Source organism: Petaurus breviceps, unplaced genomic scaffold (assembly GCF_028583685.1).
Source record: "Petaurus breviceps papuanus isolate PSGF00001 unplaced genomic scaffold, PetGlider_PUasm1.0 90895, whole genome shotgun sequence".
NCBI classification, from domain to species: Eukaryota; Metazoa; Chordata; class Mammalia; order Diprotodontia; family Petauridae; genus Petaurus; species Petaurus breviceps.
The window spans coordinates 31015360-31036708 of NW_027187372.1; the positions used below are offsets into that span (position 1 = coordinate 31015360).

The window sequence follows — 21349 nt, forward strand, 5'->3', positions numbered from 1 at the left end:
AACACCAAAGAACTTGCTACAGCTCTCCCTACCCCCAATTAAGTGATGTGGGCAATTTCCTAAAATGTGGCACACACAGTATATCAAACCTCTCTTCCCTATGTATCCTCCCTAGTTCCCCGACTGAGTCTTGTGATAGGAAAAGGGACAGCCCTTTCCTGGCCTTCCATCCCCACCCCTGTCCCTGCATGCTGGGGGTTGAGTAGAAATGTGAGACATTATGATAACCATTGTTCTTCTTTTCTCCCCTCCCCCCTACAATGCTAACCCATCGGAACTAACAGCAAACATTCAAAATGAGCGTAAGTCCCACCCTTGGTCTTCTGGGCCTGGTTAATGCTTGTTGCCTGCTGGGGGTGGGGGGAAGGAGGGCCCACCTTCTTGGGCAAGTGGCCTCTGGAACCCTCTGAGCATCCTGCCTCCTAAAAATACTATATGCTAGAAGCCCTCATGAGTTGTGTCTACTTTCAGGGTTGGATGGGCGTGCCTCCCCTAGGTTAGGGTCTCTTGGGCAAGGTCCCTACAGGGTTGTGGTGGTGGTAGTGGAGAAATATAGACATCACTTCAGGGGAAAGCAATGATACTTCAGACAGTCCCAAGTAGCCCAGTTTCTTCCTGTGATAGGAGGGAAAAGGAAGAATATGATGGAAACTGTTGTAAGGAAGGAAAGAAAACAAAAAAAGCAGAAAAAATTGGGATTTGAGTGAAGGCCCAAGTTGGTGTCTCTGGGTGGCGTGGTGTAGTACATGGGAGCTGCAGCATCCAGTGGCCCATAGCTTCACAGAAACAGCGGGTATCCCCTCAGGAAGTTCTCTAGGACAAGAAGTTACCACTTGGTAACTGTTTGAGAGACACAGAGTGGTACAGTGTCTTAGCTCTGGAGTCAGAGGACCTGGGTTCCAATCCTGCCCCTGTCACTTACTACCAGCATGGCTTTGGGTAAAACACAGTCCTTCATCAGTAAGTTAAGGGTGTTGGACTCGATGACCTCCGTGGTCACTTCCAACTCCAGATTCATGATGGAATTCTAATGATCCAGGACTGGCTTCTACCCACTCTGTGAATGGAGGGTTCAGTGGCAGTGTTGCCTGTTCAGTTGGCAAAGATCTGGGAGGCCTTACTCCTTCTTAGAGGGGAGTCTGCTAGGTCCTTGTGTTCCCCTTCCTCAAGTTCCCATCTGTGAAGCTAAGACTGGAGTGTATCATCAGACACCCCAAACACACACACACACACACACACACACACGTGCATGCACATGCACACATGTACCAATTCCTCTCTCAGTTCCTAAAGCTCCCACATCCCCCCTATTTCAGCTGCCCCCCCAGACAGGTAGTTAGAGATCCCACCACCTTAGCCCATTCTTTCTCCTATGTGTACTGTTGCAGTATCTCAACCTCCAACCATCACCAAGCAGTCAGTGAAAAATTACATCGTGGACCCTCGGGATAACATCATCATTGAGTGTGAAGCTAAGGGGAACCCTACACCCAGGTAAGTTTATTGGCAGGTCAAATATGAGGGGCAGGGAGTGAGGGAGGAGTGGGCAGAAGGGACCTTGAGAGGGGAATGTTCTAAATGACCTCTGTCTTTCAGGATGGGGAAATAAAGAATGCTAGCACTACAAGGGTTTTTTTTTTGTTTTGGTTTTTTTTTTTTTTGCCTTTTTGGAGGGGGGAATGCAGGGCAATTGGGGTTAAGTGACTTGCCCAAGGTCACATGGCTAGTAAGTGTTAAGTGTCTGAGGCCAGATTTGAACTCAGGTTCTCCTGACTCCAGGGCCGGTGCTCTATTCACTGCACCGCCTAGCTGCCTCTAGAGATTATTTATTTAATCCGGCTTTCATTTTATTGATGATGGAATGGGGTCCTAAAGAGGTTAAATCATGTTTCTGTGGTCAGAGAGGTAGCGGGATTCATCTTAGAACACAGGCTTCCCAACTTGCAGAACACACTTCTTTCTGTTCTATGTTTGTTCTGTTGTGTTTGGCATCCAGAGAATCTGGATTTGAATTCTGGCCCTGCCCCTCCCTAGCTGGATGACTTTGGATGAGGCCCACCACATCTCTGGGTTTCCTTATCTAAAAAAAAAATGACCAGACCTGCCTATCTCAGGGGGGAGTTGTGAGGATCACATGAAACCTGGAAAGCTTTGTAAGCCTTGAAACCCTATATAAATATTGACTATATTATTATTATTATTAGAGATATTCTTCTTACCTTCCATCATTAGTTTTCATTTAATTGGCAAGTACTTTACGGAGGGGCAATTGGGGTTAAGTGACTTGCCCAAGGTGACATAGCTAGTAAGTGTTAAGTGTCTGAGGCTGGATTTGAACTCAGGTCCTCCTGACTTTAGGGCCAGTGTTCTATTCACTGTGCCATCTAGCCTCCCCAAGAAGATAGGTTTTAAGCTGGCACTTGAAGGAAGCCAGGAGACAGAAATAAGGGGGGAGAGAATCCTGGGCATAGGGGACAGCCAGGGGAAATGCCTCCAGTCAGAAGATGATGGAGTATCTTATTTTGGGAACAGCAAGGTCAGTGTCCCTGAATCATAGAGGAGGAGGATAAGGGGTAAGAAGACTGAAAAGGTAGGAAGGGGCCAGGTAGTGAAAGAATTTAAAAGTCAAACAAGAAGAGAGTGGCTGATGGTGTAGAAAGGTCAAGAATGATGAAGACTGAGAAAAGGCTATTAGATTTGGCAATTAGGAGAACATAGGGAACTTTGGTGAGAGCTGTTTGAATTGAATTGAAGTCAAAAGCCAGAAAAGAGAATGAGAGGAAAGGAAGTGGAAGCAGCAATTGTAGAAGGCCTTCTCAAGGAGTTTAGGCATGAAAGGAAAAGGAGAGATAGGGTAATAGCTAACAAAGATAGACATGTCAAAGGAGGGTTTTTTGAGGATGGGGAGATGTGGGTATGTTTGTAGGCAGAAAGGAAGCAGCCAGTAGACAGGGAGAGATTGATGATTGGTAAGAGCGGGGATGATAGAAGGGACAGTCTGCTGGAAAAGACAGAAAGGAATGGGATCTCTTGTGCGAGGATAGGGGCTGGCCTTGGTAAGGAGATAATCTGACAAAATCTATGGACCCCTTCTCATAACAGTAGTTTATCTATTCCTAATTCATATGGATGATGGACAATATGAATGTGTGATATGGATAATTAATCCTTTATAATTAATTGTTGCCTTTTTAATAATTAATTTTTGTTAAAGGTTAGTTAAAATAAAGATGTAAATGTTTTTTTTCCCCATCCAAGTTCATGGTTAACATGATGGTTCCTTACTCTAGAGAGAGAGAGAGTAGATTGAGTAGCTTTGGGGTTCAGAGGACTGACATTAGAATAGGAACACAAAAGCTGATGAAAGGATGCTCAGTGTTCTCAGTTTGGAGCCTTGGTTCCCTCCCTGTTCTTCTGCCACTGTCTCTCTCTCTTGCTTCCCCCCCCCCCCAGTTTCCAGTGGACAAGAAATAGCCGATTCTTCAATGTGGCCAAGGATCCCCGGGTGTCAATGTTTCGGCGGTCAGGGACACTGGTGATTGACTTTCGGAGTGGTGGGCGACCTGAAGAGTATGAGGGAGAATACCAGTGCTTTGCCCGCAACAAATTTGGGACGGCCCTATCTAACAGGATCTTCCTGCAGGTGTCAAGTGAGTTGCTTGGGGGTAGTATCTGGCAGAGATAAGGTTAGGGTTGTTACGTGGATTTCTGGGTAGCTATGGTTTCTTGGGAAAACCATGGAACTTTGGTTTTGAGGTGGTCATTCTGTCCAAGAAAAAAAAAAAGATTCCACCTTTTATCTAGCCTTTCTAACTAATTATACAGGTGAATTTCTTAGCATCACTGAGGTCATCCCACCATTCCCCTGCCTCCAGGCAGGAGACCCTCACCCTCTATCTATGTACCATTGTGTGTGTTTAAGATTGGGGAAGGCGTGCTAAGAGGAGGTAAAAGAAGTTTCAGAAGTCAAAATAAAAACATTCTGACACCCCTATCTGACTATTTGACACTGGGGTTTAAAGTGGAGGATGACAAGAGGTGGGGAATTCAAGAAGAATATGACTCAACTCAGAGTTAAGACCAGTTTCATTCTTGCCCTATCTCAGCTGCTGCATCCTGCCCTCATTGTCCCCCCCCACTCTACCCTCTCTTTCCTCCCCTATTTCCCTGCCTCATTGATCTCCTCTCTCTTCCAGTTCTTACCTCCCTCACCTCTCCTTTTGACCTTTTCTCTCTTCCCTGCTCCCATCTTGTTCTCATCAACCACCTTCTATTCCCCCACAGAGTCACCCTTGTGGCCTAAGGAAAACCTGGATCCTGTAGTGGTTCAAGAGGGAGCCCCCCTCACCCTCCAGTGCAACCCCCCTCCTGGGCTGCCCTCTCCTGTCATCTTTTGGATGAGCAGCTGTAAGTCTCATTAGGAGGGGAAGAGGAAGAGGAAGGAGGGGAGGTGGGTTGGGATGAGTCAGGAGGACCTAAGCCAACACCACGATTCTCCAAGTGGGAAGACTGTCTCATAGGAAACAGAGGCCAATGGACAGGACAGCAGGAGGCAGGTTAATACCAAGTCAACACATTCAATGCATGGCAAGGCATTCAATGCTAGGCTAGGCCATGCCTTCACATACTGTGATAGAGGCAGAAGTATTCATTCTTTCTGTGGAGGAATGGGGCGGGGGGCATGTTGAGAGCAAAGGGATGTGGAATTGTCATTCTAGAAGCTATTTATGCCTCCGTTATTGCCTTGCTACAGAACTGAATGACTTATTTAACCCCTTCATTCTCCTCCCCACTAGAGTGAGTATAATAAGATACAGAGGTGTTATGTCTTAAAGAAGGAATGGGAAAATATCCTTATTTGAAGACATGCTCATACAAAAATGAGGAAGGGGCACAAATTCTGAGTCATTTTCCCTATGCACTGAGCCACCTTCCTTCTCTCTTTTGGTTCCCCTGTGACCATGACATTAGCTGGGCTTGGAGGCCAAGTCTATGGCTATGAACCAGCATTATGCTCTGTGTAGAATTAACAAGCCTATGCAGGGATCACACTTCACTACCATGGCATCATTAGGAGCATAGGCAGTGCAAAGGATAGACTGTTGCACTTGAAGACAAGAAGACGAGTTCTAATCCTGCCTCAGACACTAGCTGTGTGACCCTGGGCAAGTCACAACTTCTCTTGGCCTCAGTTTACTCATCTACAAAATGAAAATAATAATAGCACCGACCTCACAGAGGAATTGTGAGGATCAAATGAGATAATGCCCTTCCCCTTGAAGTACTTTGCAAGTCTTAAAGCAACAACTAAATGCTAGCTATTATTTTTATTGTTATTAATTGAGAATGAAATACTTGGAAAGATATACTAGAAAATCAGGAAAAGAATGTCCATCTTTATGCAGCCTTACAAGTATATTCTTGCCAAGAGCATGGTTTTCTGAATCTTAATTTCTCCTGCAAGATACATCACTTGTAATGGAGAGGAAGGGGAGGGACTGGGGAGAGGGAGTAATATACATATTCGTTTATTCCTTTGATAAACATGGAAATGAAATTAGCATTCTTTAGCCATTCAGCTTAAATCAGTTGTTACTCTCCCAGATGGATAGCTCTTGACCAGTCTTGGGATTTAAACATATAGAGTTCCAGGTATGGAGTCAAGAAAACTCACCTTCCTGAGTTCAAATCCAGTCTCAAACTCTTACTAGTTGTGTGACCCTGGGCAAGATACTTAACCCTTTTTTGACTCAGTTTCCTTATCTATAAAATGAGCCAGAGAATGAAATGGCAAACCATGCCAGTATATTTACCAAGAAAACCCAAAGGGGGTCACAAAGAGTCAGATAGAACTGAAACGACTCAACAACAAAAGTCAACAAAATATTGCTTATATTTAGTCTGAGGGCCTGGCTTTCAGTCCTGGTTTTAACCTATGTAACCTCTCTGAGTCAGTTTTCCCTTGCTCTAGAATATGAGGGATTTGGATTAGGTGACCTCGAAGTCCTTTCCAGTTTTGAAATCCTATAATCAATTCAGTTCAATAAGATCTTGCCCTTGGCAACGAGAATCATGATCCTCTGGGCCCCTGGCTCTGTTACTGCCTATGTGGGACAGAAAGAACCTGGGTCAAGGACCTTCTAACCCTGTGCTTCCTTATTTTAGCTATGGAGCCTATTAACCAGGACAAACGTGTCTCCCAAGGCCAGAATGGAGATCTGTACTTCTCCAATGTGATGCTTCAGGATGCTAAGACTGACTACAGCTGTAATGCCCGCTTCCACTTTACCCACACCATCCAGCAGAAAAACCCATTCACGCTCAAGGTCCTTACCAGTAAGTATGGCCAACGCCTGGAACAGAGACTTGAGTAGGTAGGAGTTGCGTAGGCAGGAGAGGAAGGGATGGGGCTCCAATCAGGCTAGTCCTCATGGTTTTTTCTAATGGGTCTTTCCAGGGGCATCCCATAGTCATTATTCCTGAAACTGCTTTCTATGCCCTGAGATCAGGGTATCATAAGACCCAAAGCTGAGGTTGACCTTTAACCTTTTCCTAAGTTGTCGCCTGGCAGCACCACCACATGCTAAATGTCTAGCCAGAAATTGGGCCGGCCAATTTTTAATGATCTCTCCTCAAAAGTCCTTTTGTATTTGCTGTGGAATGCATTGTCATCCTCCTCATTATTACCACCACCATTATAGTTTTTCCTTTCCAATTCTATTTGGCTAATATAAAACTCTGCATTCTCTGAGCCTACATTGCCTGAGGGCAGGCAGCCTAGAGAAGTGCTGAGCGGCAAGGAAAAGTTGGGTTGGTATTAAACCTTTGCCACAGGGGATCTTCAAAGGCTTTCTTCCTTCACTTGCCCACCCAAGATTGGATTTCCTGAGCTCCTTTCTTTGGAGAGTCCCCAGAAGACTTAAACTGCACAATTCACTGCTTCAGATTGGGAATACTCTATTCTGTATCTGAACAGTGACTAGAAGGGAGCCTGGGGGAGGCAGAGGAGGGAGGGAGAGCAAGCAGGGGTGCCTTAGACAGGTTTTATAGAAGAGGGATGCTGATTCTCCCTGCTTCCTGAAGTCACCATGGTTGTTTGAGAGGCTTCCATGATAGGGGTGAGGATGGGGTGAGAGACTGTCTACTACTAAACCACTCCCCCAATTAGGCTTGGAGAACCCATAATCTGGGGTTCTTGTTTCTTTTTCTTTATTTTTTTGCTGCCTGGAAACAACATCAACAACAACAAAAAAAGTGTATGAGGGGATCTCTGCCTTTAATGAGAACCCAGAACGGATGGCTTCCTAACTCTTAGCTCATCTGTCTCCTCCTGCCCCTCCTGCCACCTACTCCATTCCCAGTCTTCTGCTTTCAGGCCCTGCTTCCCTGTCTCCTCTTTATGCTGCCCTTAATCTTCTCTTCCCTCTCCTCTTTCTCTCTGTCACCCCCTCCAGTGTCTACTACTCTGTCCCACTTCCTATTGTTTTCTGCCTCCCTCCCTCTCTTTCTCCCTGTCTTCTCTTTTTGTCCTTGCCCATAACACTATGTGATGCTGTTTTAATCAGTCCTTAATCAATCACTCTGTTCTGAGAAGCATGCCACTCCTTACTGTGTACCACTGGGAAAAGCTAGGCAGGTAGTAGTAGCATTGGAAGGCCTCAAGTCCAATTTTAATAAGGAATTGTCCCAACCAGAGCAAGTTGGGAAACTGATCTCAAGCTGGAGGCTCCTTGTAGTTGCCATGACCCAAGAATAGCTGCAGGGACTCTTTGGGTTCATTTCCCAGCTTCATTCCCTATTCCCTACACACTCATCCCTCCTGTTTCCTTCTCTTGCCAAGTCCAGGAAGAAACCTCTCCCCAGAGAAGAAATCTAGGTTGCCTAAAATGCCTCCACCTCCCATGCCAGGACAGGCCCTCTCCAATTGGCAGATTGAAGGAAGACAGTCCAATGCCTAGGACATTTGAGTGGTCCCAGCGAGGCAAGGGTAGGCCTGGCAGCCATGGGACCATGTAGGTAGATATAGGATGAGTCACTGTGGTCTACCACACTCCTCAATCTACCGGGATGATGGAGGATAGCAGCCATGTTTTGAGTGAATGAAAAGAAAGTACATGGTGAACTCTATATATTCACTAAGAATATCAAATTCTTTTTCTTTTGAATTTTAAAACTTTCTTTGCCTTCCCCGCTAAATGTTCCACAGACAGTGGGAGGGAGCCCTCCTGCCTAGAAGGAGGGATATGAGATGACCTCAATGGCGCTAAGAAATCCCCCTGCTTAGAGTCCAGAAGACAAGAAGAGACCAAGAGGAGAAGAATGCAGACTACAGCCAGAAATGGGTGACTTAGCAATTCCTCGGCAGAGCTTAGCTGCTTGAAAAGAACCTCTCTTCAGAACCAGAACCTAGAAGGGAGATGCCCCTGTCCCACGTAAGAGGGCGTCAGTACTTCCTCCCTTCCACTTTGGCTGGGAGAGACTTCCAGCTTCCTGGAGTGTTCTTAGGGATAGGTTTGACTGGGAAGCCCAGCACTGGCTGCCATTATCCAGAAATGGATACACACCACTGTGCCTTCTTTGGACTTGAAGGCTAAGACATTTTGATGACACAGAATTTTTCTCAGACCTTTGAAACGAAGGCTGAGAGGTGGGGGTTAATCAGATAGAAAGAAAGGAAGGACTCAAAAGGACCATTTCAACCCACTGGCTCCTAAATTTATATTTATAGAGAGAATATGTCATCTCAGTCAATATTTGGTTACCTGCAGCTTGAGAAAGGAGAAAGGGCATGGTTAGTCCAAATATAATTTTTATTTGACTTTGGAATGCAGGAGGACTAGAGGGAACCAACTTCTCCAAGAGATACATACATATTTGTTCTTGGTCCAGTCCTCATTCAACTATAGATCCTTCCAAGGACACACTGCTGTCTAGCTTTCTAGCAAGGACATTCTCAGACACTTCTGATTTCTTGTGTGTGTTTCAGGAGTTGTATGTGATGTGCTGAGCTGTGTTCTCTTTGAGAACTTTTGAAGGAGTTCTAAAAAGAGAAAAGTGCTCACTGGCCAGGAGTGAGGGCTCCTGGAGATCCTTCCTTCCCAGAGCTTAACCATGCAGCTATCACAGCTCAGCTCCCACCACACTGCACACTGCCCTGCCTCTCAGTCTTCTATCCCTGACTTGTCTGTATTCCCCACTTCTGCTTCAAATTAAACCATGTCACTACTAGATTGGAAGCTACAGGAAGGCAGGAACTGTGTCTTATCTAAGCTTTGTTATCTGTCTCCTACAGGGTCCAGCACAGTGCTTTGCACACAGTAAATTTTAATAAATAATTGTTGATTGAGTATTTGAAGGGACGTGAAGCTCAGAGAAATTGGTCTGAGTTTCCCCTATTAAGCTTCAGTAATCTCTTCCAAGGCAGACTAATTAATACAGGTCAAATCCTTTATTACAAATTTCGTTCAACTGAATGACTTCGTATAGTGGGGCTTCCAAAACCCCAGGACTCTGGTCCTTATATATTTCTGAAGAGTATATCCATACACCAAAATCCCAGGATAATGAAAGAGTTGAGACAACCCTATTGAAGTTAATGGTAATAGGATTTTGATCTCAATTCAAATATGCAAATTTTCTGGCACACCTATCTACCCCTTCTGGCAGCAGACTGTGTTACTGGATTCTCAGGGATGATAGTTTGGCTAATATTAGCATCACCACCCCTTCCCCTTCCCCAGCTGCATTGGCTACTGTCAGAACTTGAAGCCAGTATTCAAGAAGGAGTTAGTGATAAAAAGGACATTTAGGGTCGTTTGTATGACTACCCTACCCTCTTCCAAAGGACTACTATGGCTCTGTGTTTGAGGAGAGATGGAAAGTCTGCCTGGGGCTCTGGGGCCAGAAAGGCATCCTAGATCCAGACAAAAGCAAATTGGGTTGTTTAGTTCACTGGGAATCAAGTCTCTGCTCTTCTTTTATCCTCAATAAATCCCTTTTTGCTCTAGACTCTCTTGGCTCTTGGATTCAGGACTTCATTTGCAAACATTTCTCAGACTAGAACTTGGCACCCACTCCTCTACTCCCAACCTTCCCTGAGCTTTTCTCCCCACTTTTAAAGCTCAGATCACTCCATCACCAGCAGTTGGGAAAACTGTCCATGAAATATTCGATGTCTTCTTATCTTTCTGCTGAGAGTCTTCTCTTAGGCAGCCCCTATGCCCAGAGGAGAACTGAGGCCTCTATCAGCCCATGACTGGTGTGCAGGTTTCTAAGGGATCTTGGTCCCACTATTGATGCAGGCTGCTTTTGGTCTTTTATTGTTTAAAAAAAAGGATTTCTCCTCTACTACCATCACTACCTTCCCATCACCTGTGGCCTTAATCTTCATTTGATGGGATTTTGTTCTCTCTTCCCATCAACACTTTCCCCATTTAGGCCATCCTTTATCACCTACAACAACCCTACAGACCCAGTCTCCCAGGAACAGGGAACTCTAAAGGGAATGAACCGTTCTGAGGGGTAGCTAGGTGGCACAGTAGAATCAGGAAGATGTGCCTTCATATCCTGCCTCAGACACTTACCAGCCTGTGTGACCCTGGACAAGTCACAGGCTCCATCAGTCTCAGTATTCTCATCTCTAAAATGGGGATAATATTAGCACCTACCCCAAAGCATTGTTGCGAGTATCAAAAGAGATTATGCAGTAAGGAGCTTTGCAAAGCTTAAAGTGCTTTATAAATACTAGCTATTATTATCATTATCATATTTTAAAAGGAAGATTGCCTAAGTTTATTGACTTGAAAATAGTCTAATAATTTATTACATATAATATACTTTATATTTATTTTTATATTTTTGTTTTATATCTATTATTATATAATTTATATTTATTATTACATAATAATAGTCATGGAGCACTTTACAATTATAAAATACACAAGGCAGCTAGATGACACAGTGGATAGAGCCCTGGATTGGGAGTCAGGAAGACCTGAATTCAAATCCTGCCTCAGATATTTACCCTCTCTTAGCCTCAGTTACCTCGTTTGTAAAATGAAAGAGTTTTTAACTCGATGACTTAATCTAAGATTCCTTCCTACTACAATCCTATCATCCACGGGGAGGCAGAAATTTCAAATAGATCTCATGTGCTCCCCCACAACAACGCTATGAAGTAGGTACCAAGCATTCTTATCCCCTTTTTATAGATGAGAAGACTGGGGTGTGGTTCAGGCTTCCTTCTTAATAAGCAGCAGAGCTAGCATTCAAACCCAAGAATTTAGAATCCAAATGCATGCCAAGAGCAGGCTTACTTCCTCTGAGACCAAACTTCCTCATTTGTGAAATGGGTCTAATAACATCTGCCCTGTCTACCTCACTGGCCTGTTTTGTGCATCAAATGTCAGCTCTGTGTACACCATTTCAGAAAACACCAAGTCCTGTGCAGATGTTTGTTATGATGAGGGTGGCGACCGTTATCCTCATTGTTCAGAAACTCATTTCTTTCCATTCTTATCATATTTTCTTATCTCCATCTCTCGAAGGATTTCACCTCCCTTCCCTCATCCCCTTTTTTGATCTGCTTTGCATTGCTTGTTTACTACCCAAAAAAATCTGAAACTCCTTTTCTGAGCTTCTTTTCATGTCTTTCTTTTGTGAGAGACCAAGTATTTTGGTTTTCAGTGATGGCTGTTTTTGTGGCTTTTCCTTTTCTCTTCTGTCTCCTCCTATTTATGCTGCCCTGGACTTCTCCATTGCCTTCTGTTTTCTTCCATTCTTTTGTTTGTTTCAAAACATGCCCATAATGATTCATCCTTATGAAATCACACTGACATGTACAGTGGAGTCCATGAGACTTTAACTATGGGAGTAACTCCTAATGTGGGCTTGCCTAATAACCTCACTGACAACTCCATAACAACTCTGTGAGCTAACCAGTCCAAGAGCCCTTAGCTACTGGACAATGGTACCCAGCTGCCTACTCCAAATTGCTTCCCTTTGGGAAATGCATTTGTATGTTCTGTTTAGTGGAGTTGGGAACATACAGGGTATTGGATGGCAAGACACCAAGCAGCACATTGTCCCCTAAATCAGAGCAGTCCTCAAAGGGTTGTGCTTTAGGAGTACTTTAAACCAGGGACAGGCTCTGCAAAGACTTTTGGAGAATTCAGCAAAATCTTGGGGATTTGTGGCAGGTGCTTGCCATGTTTCTTTGGGAAGACCTGAGAGTGTGTCACTCTCTTACCAGTCAAAAGAAAGGAGAGGAAATTTGATGTTTGTTAGTGTTTAGACAGCACATAAAATTTTGTAGTGTATACGAGGTCACCCCTTGATTATCTGAAAATGGATTTGTTTTGAGGATTATTTTGGTGACTTGGGACCAGTTCACCAACAACCTATTGCTAGGTCCCATGCCTGTAAGACCAGGCAGGGAGAATATTCACCAGGGTTTCAGATCTACTTCTGAGTTCACTCCCTAGTTAAATATGGATGAAATTAGATTTTCCATTGTTTTATATTATCCATCTCTCTTCCTTCTTCTGTTAGTGCAGGTAATAGAAAATTGAGGGTAAGTACTCAGAACTCAAGAAATACTTCCCTACCCCACTACACACCATACAGGATGCAAATGCTCTAGGGAGCCAGTGTGCTATAGGGATAAAGGCACTGAACTTGGGGGATAGATCTGGATTTTAAGGACAATTTTGCCATTTGCTACCTGTGAGACCCTGAGCAATCTAATTCTCCTTTCTTGGTCTCAGTTTCCTTATTTATAAACTTAGAGAGCTGAATTAGATCAGGTTTTCTTAACCTTTTTGTATCATGAGCCCCTTGGTTGGTCTGGTGAAGAGTATAGACCTCTTCTCAGAATCATGGTTATTAAACGCATAAAATAAAACACACAGTATCCTAAAGGAAATAATTAGGTTAAAATATGTTTATCAAAGTAAAAAGAAATCATTGACCCCAGGTTAAGAAACCCTGGATTATAAAATATCTAAGATCCCATATACTCAGATTTCTATGGTATTATATAATAAGTCATATTCCTTTATTTCAACATATAAATGGTTATCCAACCTGGGAAGATAGGCGATTGACTATTTCCAGTCCTAAAGGACTCCCCCTGAAGCTCAGTAATTTCTTCTTTCCCTTGAATGGGCAAAGGAAGAGCATTTCTTTGAGCTCTGGGGAAGCAGCTGGCCCCCACTCATCAATTAAAGCTCAGAAGCTTGAGTCAAGCTGCAGACTCCCTGGGGGTGTCATTGTGGACTTGGAATTGATTGAAAGTGTCAGGACTGTGATGTGCTAATATAAACAGTGGTTGGGGGTCTGGAGTGGGGGAAGGAAAGGTAGCAGCTCTGGCTTAGGACCAAATAGTTGCAGCCCTTTTGAGGTTCTGCCTGAGAGAGTTACAGTACTATGGGAGAAAGCAGGAAATATATTGGTCAAGAATTTTATTTGCAGAAGCCTGGGCATAGTGTGTTTTCTAGAGATGATGGGACCCACAGTCCTCGTCTCAGGAGCTCCTTGAGCACCGGCATGGACTAGGGCTCTTTCTGAATAAGACCTAGGGTAATATACTATATTTGTTAGTTGAGACATAGGATGATAGGAATGGAAGGGCCTAAGATATCATCCAATCCAGTTCCATCATTTTACAAAACAGGACCTGCCCAAAGGTGCATTTCTTTGCTTATAAAAATGATATTGCTGACTTACTAATCACATCAGCTGAGCATGTGCCTTGAGTATTTTTTTAGTAGTTGTGATAAGCTTGCACTGATTCAGAGTGACACAGGAGGCAAATGGAAGTAAGGACCACAATCTGATCTTGGGTGGGACAGTACAAAGCTCACTCACTCACAGGTACCAGCATCGTCATTGAACTTTTGTACTTGATATAAGATGGTTAAGAATGAGTCCAACTACAAAAGATACTGGTGGTGTTGTAGGTAAGAAACAGTGACTATAGTATTGGGGGCACATGGTATGGAAAGGGGCCAGGTCCCCTTCCAGTTATCAGATGCATACTTGAGTATAGAAAAGTCATGATAATTTGAATAAATTAACAAGAAAGCAGTGGTAGAGATAATCCTAAATCATCTCTGCACACCTTGGGAAAATATTCTATTCTTTATTTGTAGCAGTGGCAAGTTTCCTCCCAATCACATTTCACTTAGGCATAGATTAAAATGTTTGTCGCCCCTAGACAGGTGCCACATGCCAACTGACAGTGACCAAAGGGGAGCCAGAGATACTCCCAAGTGTCTGGAGCAAGTTGTCCTGATTAAGGACTGGATTAGGACCTGGGAAGAGCTTACTGTGTGGCCGTGGGCAAAGCACCTAACCTCTCTGATCCTCAGTCATTCCTCTGTATGATGGGTACAATATCTGTAGGACTTCCATTATGTGGTTATTGTGAGGCTCAAATGAGATAAAGTGCTTTGAAATTTTTAAAGTGCTATATAAATGTTAGTTATTATTATTCTAGACTTCCTATGGAGATTCTAACAAGTGTATAATTCACTCAGGGGTTGGTGACTGACCGTAATGTGTGCAGCTCTGAGGTCCATCACTTAAGGAGGCGGTGGGGATCTTGAGGAATCAGAGAAGAGAAACAGATATGTAAGAGATGTGAGGGCCAAACCTGTGGAGGACAGAAAGGTTAGGACAGCTGGAAAATAAAAGACTGAGGGGTAGCCCTCCTGCTGCTGTGCAGAGGATCCTGCCTACATCCTTTCCACCCTTACTAAGGACCAGAGAAGATGATGTAGATGTAGGCCAGAGCATCAGGGATTTAAGTTGGACACGAAAAAGAGCTTCCTGACAGTGAAGGATCGGACATTGGAGGGAGCAGGCAAAAAGGTGGTTGTGGTCTCCTCTCCTTTAGGGAACCTTAAAAGTAGAAGGTTGAGGGTTGGCTAGGTGGCACAGTGAGTAGAGCACCAGCCCTGGAGTCAGGAGGACCTGAGTTCAAATCCGGCCTCAGACACTTAACACAAAAACTCGCCTTGTGACCTTGGGCAAGTCACTTAACCCTAATTGCCCTCCAAAAAGCAAACAAACAAACAAAAAAAAGTAGAAGGTTGGAATGGAGATACTGTCTTAAGACTCCAAAGCTGCAGAGGTGGCTTGGATCAGGCATTCTTACTGGCTGCCTTCTTCCTTCAGATTCCTTGAGCTCTATCCTTTTGGTAACCAAATGTATCCCTGATACATTTTTGATGGTGGAGGTGAGAGTGGGGGAATGTAAGTGCGTTAGCAATCTGGGTCAGTCCTTTGTAGCAGAAGGGGTTTTGCTTATTACTTAATTGCTTATCAACACTTGGTTACTTATCAAGTGTTGAGAGCTCAGGAAGTTTGGAAAGGGCATCCCCTGATGGCCCAGATCTCCTCTGTGGAGCCTGAAGGTCTCTAACGGAATACAGCAACAGTCAAGACATCAGATGTACTTACGTAGCATCATCTCTCTCTAGTCACAGATGTGTCCTGTAGCTCAGCACTAGGATTCCCTGAGATAGTGATTTAGGTGTGAATGAATGAGTGAAGCATTAGTTATGGACATATGTGCAAAGCACCCTACCAGGTGCTGGGGAAACAAATCCAAATGTAAGAATCACTCAAGAGGCTTACATTCTAATGGAGGAGACAATAGTTAATAATAATTTATAATTATATTATATAATTATAATTAGTAATAAACATTTATTAAGCACCTACTATGTATCAGGCACTGTGCTAGAGAAACAAATAAGAAAAAGACAGGCCCTGCCCTCAAGGAGCTTATGATGAATGGAATAAAACATAGGGAAGGTTTTAACTACAAGTCAGGTAGAAAAACCCCATGGTCCTAAGGGTACAGCAGCAAAACAGATGATTTTCAACTTCTTCTTTAATGTCATTTGACCAATAAAATCATATTAGGTTCTGATGTTGAACCATTTGACAGTGCCAAGGACTTGGGTAGCAAGAGGACTCCAGCCTGAGGAGCAGGAAAGGTGACCCAGACAGCATGATGCAGTCTAGTGCTTCTGGAATAGGTATCTGGAAATCACTGAATTTCTCCTCTTACTACTAGGCTAACCCTAGTCCTTGCTGGATAGGTGACTTCTGACGCCTCTAATTAAGTAGGTGGTGCCCTGATCATCACTTCCTCTCAAGCAGATTCTTGTTGTCATTTAGTCATTTCAGTTGTGTCCGATTCTTTGTGACCCCATTTGAGGCTTTCTTGGCAAAGACACTGGAGTGGTTTGCCATTTCCTCTCAAGAAGATATTGATCACATATAATGTAAATCCCTCAGAATGCACTGACTTCTCTAGGGATGGAAGTAATGTAACCTCCCTCCACTGGCTCCCTCCAGTGGCTTCCAAGACCATTGACTCTGATGCTAGAATTTCACCTGAATCCCTCCACCTGCGATTGATCACATTTCGTCCTCTGTAAAATGAGGCCTTGGACCAGATGACGTCTAAGGCCCTTTCAGCTGTAGGTCTAGGATCTTGTCCTATCATCCCTTAATTATCTGCATCATCCTTCTGATGTCTCTCCAAGTTTCTGTGTCCCCTCGGGCCTTTTCACACACTGAAAGACTTTCTAATCCACACAGGCTCCTCTTTGCAGCTCAGCTCTCCCAATTTACTTAAGAACCAGCTAGCACTGGTTGACTCAGCCAAAGGCATGAGAATTCTGAGTAGTTAAAGAATATTTGGGAGGAAGTGTGTGCATAACTAGGTTTATTAAATTCAGCAGGTTCTTCTACTTGGTCTTTTGCTTTTGGTTGCAACGTCTCTGATTTGGGCAAAGAAGTTGCTGCGGAGGAGGCCTGGCCAATATATGTCCCTTTCAGCTGCCTCCTTCAGTACCACTGTCCTCTGAAAAGTGTCACTTAGTACAGAAAGAAGCCATTTGCACCAGCAAACTGTTTCCCCCAGTGTTTCTGCACACAGCACTATGGACACTATGCACACTAATACCAGCCATATTGCTATTGAGATGGAGACCAGAAAGAAGAAAAAGTCAGGTGGAGAGACGTAGGTAGTATTGGTGACTAATATTTGTCCATGTTTTCAAGCCATTGAATACAGATGAACTAGTCAGTCCTAAAAGTTCCCTCCCTTTCCTCACCAGAACTCCAGCTGTTTTCTAAGAATTACTATGTCCTCTGATAGTTTATATGATGGTGCCTCCACCCAAGGCCCTCTCTGATGCCTCATAGTGGTGTGGTAGGAGCCCTGGGATCTTGAAGTCTAGAAAAGGCCTGACTATGGGCCTGGTAACAGACTATATTCTTTGAGAATCAAACCACCTCAGCTTCATCACTGAAGGGTAAGACACTAAGTGGTGAGTTGCTGGCCCCAGAAGTGAAGAAAACCATCTGCTGAGACCTAGAGGGGATTTGGGTCTGCTCTGGGTGAGCAGACAGAAGAAATTATAGGTCCTTGAAGTATTGAATTAGGAGACAATTTGCAGCAGCCCCTCACCTAGAGGACACTTGAAACAAACATCCTTGGTTCCAGGCTTCCTGGAATCTCCCCTAAATCTCTCCTGCTGCAGTCAACCACAGGTCATAGTTTCTCTTTACCATTCTTAATACTTTGCTAGTCAAATGTATGTGCGCTACCATTTCCTAGTCATCGTCAGACAGTCACAAATTGGGTTTCAGGGTTACAACCTCCAACCTGGAGAGAATTTCCAATCAGGTCTTTGAGGATCGTTTCAGCCCTAGTTCTCAGTCCTATAATCCTGTCATCTAAGAACTCACAGACCCTATAGAAAGAGTCCCCTCTCTGCTCTGAAATTCCACTCTTCTTGAACACCTTTGATCTTGCACCATCATGATGAATGGGCCTGAGGGTTCAGTGGCAGTGAGAAGAAGTGAAAGCTTTTAGGTATCAACATCCCCTAGTTCCAAAAGGACAGATGCTGAAAATCAAAATTAACCCATTGTAGAAGACCCTGTAGTGTGTGTATGTGTGTGTGTGTGTGTGTGTGTGTGTGTGTGTGTGTGTGTGTGTCTTCTGGGACAGAGCATTGGCAGGGATGGAGGGAGAAGCTGACACAGTGAGGGCAATCCTTCCTATGTGAATTGGAGACAACTAAGGAGTGTCCATAAGGCAACATTTAGAAGCATTTTGGTATTTCCTTTTGCCCATCACTATCATTCATATCACTATAATGGTGCTACAGAAAATGCAGCAGACCACTAGCCCACATCCCTTCCCCAGTGTTTGTGCCTCGGCTTTTCCCAAGCTCATCCCAGGCCTCATAGTTACCCACCTAATGACCACAATCACCCAAAGCCAAAGGAGGAACACGGTTCCAGTACAGAACACAGATCCACTCTTTCCCTACAACCTGGTTTCTTTGGGGTCTAACTTGGTCTATTTCAGGGCCTCTGTGAGGATTCCTAGATACCTCAAATTGTGAGGTGCTGTGGGGACACGGAAGAAGATGATCCCTTCTCTCTAGCAGTTTACATAAACTTGAATAATCCTCTTCCTTTGTCCTTCTCTTGACAAATGGAGAAACAAAGCAAGTGCCTTGGAATACTTCCCCCATGATGGGCTTATTTCCCTCCCCCTCTATCCTTACTTTGGAGGGTTTCATTGCTTACACCAGCACAGTTTACCTCCCAGTGTGCCCATGATCCCTCCCATCAGACTGGGACTAGGAGGGGCTGGGGGCCTCTAGCTAGGAGCCCCCACTGGTTCTGGACAGAGACAGCCCAGGATAACAAATTACTTCAGTCACTTTTCTGATTGGGGAATGCCAATTACCCAGATGCAGAGGGTCCCTGAAGACCACCCTGCCCCCTCTCCATGACAGAATTGATTAAATCCTTCTCGATGAACAACTTTGTTCTTCACCTCACATCTCTGAGGGGCTCGTAGCCGCTGGCAGCTCAGGATGGAGCCCATTAAGCTATATCTCCCACCAAGAAGAGAACTCTGCCTAATGCTCCCTCCCTAATGCCAGAGCTCCAAGCTAGCCTTCCCTGAGTGGTCTGAGATCAATGATTTCCCTACTTTTTGCCTTCAGATTTGTGGTTCCTTGTTGGGAGACCATCCTTCCCACTTGTTTTGCAAAACTCTCTCATCATAGTCCTTTGCAAAAAGCTATAGTAAGAAAGGCCCAGTCCAGGTGGAGTAGGGTCCCCTCTTCTGACTTGAACATCCACCTCTGAGGTCTCCCCGCCATCTATCTCACTATCCTTTCCACAGGACACTGTTCCAGAAAACAGAATTGGAAACATTTGGCCCTTAAAATAGCAGCACAACAAAAAGTCATTTCCTTAGTTTCAGAGCAATAGTAATATGTAAGCTATTTCTGAGTCTAGATGAATAGTAAATCATATTCTCCAAAGGAATGGCTATCTCCCCTCACACCCCCTCCTCATCATCTCACTTCCAATTAACACTCTCCTCTCTCACCTCCACCCCCTCTCAAAGCCATTAGTAGAAGTACAGACTGGTTTTGGTCCCAGAGCGGATTCGATGCCCGCCATTCCTGCTTATTAACTCTCCACATCAACACTAACCCATTAATAACTCTCTCCTAGTGTCTCTGATTGTGTCTGTATCCTTGAAGCTCTATCCGTGCCCTGTATCTCCAGGGTCCCAAAGAGCATGTTATATGTATATCCCGTGTGTAATCTGTATTCTAGCCTTTCTTTTACCATCTCCTTTCTCTGGGAGGAAGGGCAAGCTGCAGGGGTAGGGATATACCACACCAGTTCCTGGACTTGCAGAACACGGCTAGGCTTATTGGTGGCATGGGCTCATCATAACACTCCTCCACCCCTCTCTTCTGCCTTTTGGAGGAGTAAAGGTGGGTTTTGGACAATGAAAGGATGATTCTTCATGACATGTCTCATCAGAAGACAGAGCCACAGCCGCAGCTGTGTGAGGAAGGGGCAGATGGGACCTAGCTGACTAGTAGGTCTCTCTCTCCCTTTGGTACCCTAACAACTAGGAGAAAGGTTAATTGGGATAAGATCCAAAGCCAGATTTCTTAGGCTGGGAGAAGACATGTGTGCAACAATGACTTCTCTCCAGCCAAACCATGCCATCCACCTGACCCTCCAAGGAGGTGGCTCACAGGAGCATACTTTGTCCCATTGCAGCCCGAGGAGTCGCAGAAAGGACGCCCAGCTTCATGTATCCCCTGGGCACATCAAGCAGCCAGATGGTGCTGAGGGGCATGGACTTGCTGCTGGAGTGCATCGCCTCAGGGGTGTATGTATCATTTGTGTCTGTACTTGGGCCCTTCTTCCTGGCTCTGTTCAGAAATCTGGAAAAGGGGCTTCATTCAGGTTTGACTCTCTAGCTGGTATTGAAGGTGAGATGACAAGCTAGCTAAATTCCATGTGGGAGCTTGTCTATCCCATCCCTGTTATTTGGGTAAAGAGGAGATAAAGGAATGAGAAATTCTGCCTTTATTTGGTGCCAATTTGCTGTGTCACCGTGGATATGTAACTCGATCTCTCTGTGCACTGATATTCCCCTATAAATGGAGACCTAATTCCTGGAATTGGAATTAGAAATGGAAGCACACCTCCTCCCCATCCAAGGAAAGCAAAAAGCTGAAAACCCAGTTGCAAAGAAATGGCATCAGGCAAGAAAGTGTTCTGCCAGCACTGCTTAGATCCAGTCCCACCTAGAGTTTTCTTTTTTCTTTCTTTCTTTAAAAAAAAAACTCAATACTAGGCCAGTACCCCCGAGTTGTTGGGTATTAAGACCTCTTCTGTTTCGACCATCACCATCAGTCCTTAGGTACCTGGGAATTTCCAAGTTTCCTCCCATTCTATATTCTCCCAGCCTTCAAACAAATGCTCCCTTTCTTTCCTAGTCTGTCGATGAAAGAGGTTGGGTTTTTCAGAAAGACATTATAAGTCACTAAGGAAAAGAAATCAAAATAGTATGGACTTTTGGAGTCCAAAATTGCCAAGTTACAGAGTTCAAGAATCTTATTCTAAGACACCCTTCATCTATAGAGTTTTCTATGGCACAGCTTTAGGCTAATAAGATCTGTGGACAGCTAATCAGCCTGTAGGTCTGCCCCTGAGCACATGACTGAGTCTCAAGTTCAACTCTTTCACTTCAAAGCTGTCACTCCTACTGGGCCCCCCCCCCCAACTCATGGGGTCAGTGCTTCACAGTCCCATGAGTCCTACACTTTGGCAAGTCTGGGCTTAGTTAAATGTTTCATACCTGCTAGGTCCCTGTCCTGTGGTATGCCCCACCTGCTTCCTCCAGGTCAGGTGCATAATGTCTACCTAAAGCCTCACCAGCAAAGTGTTCACCTGAAACACCTTAGAGGTTTATAATACGCCATCTATAGTA

At 44.4% G+C, this 21349-nt stretch overlaps 1 protein-coding gene across 1 annotated transcript in view; it reads left to right on the forward strand.

Annotated features, from left to right (window-relative positions):
* NFASC (neurofascin) overlaps window positions 1-21349 on the forward strand; it is a 98739-nt gene that overhangs the window by 10744 nt on the left and 66646 nt on the right. The window contains exons 2-6 of the mRNA XM_069074661.1: window positions 1389-1494; window positions 3454-3650; window positions 4285-4407; window positions 6166-6336; window positions 20131-20242. Coding sequence (XP_068930762.1) covers window positions 1389-1494; window positions 3454-3650; window positions 4285-4407; window positions 6166-6336; window positions 20131-20242 — 709 coding nt within the window. The remainder of the gene's footprint in view (window positions 1-1388; window positions 1495-3453; window positions 3651-4284; window positions 4408-6165; window positions 6337-20130; window positions 20243-21349) is intronic.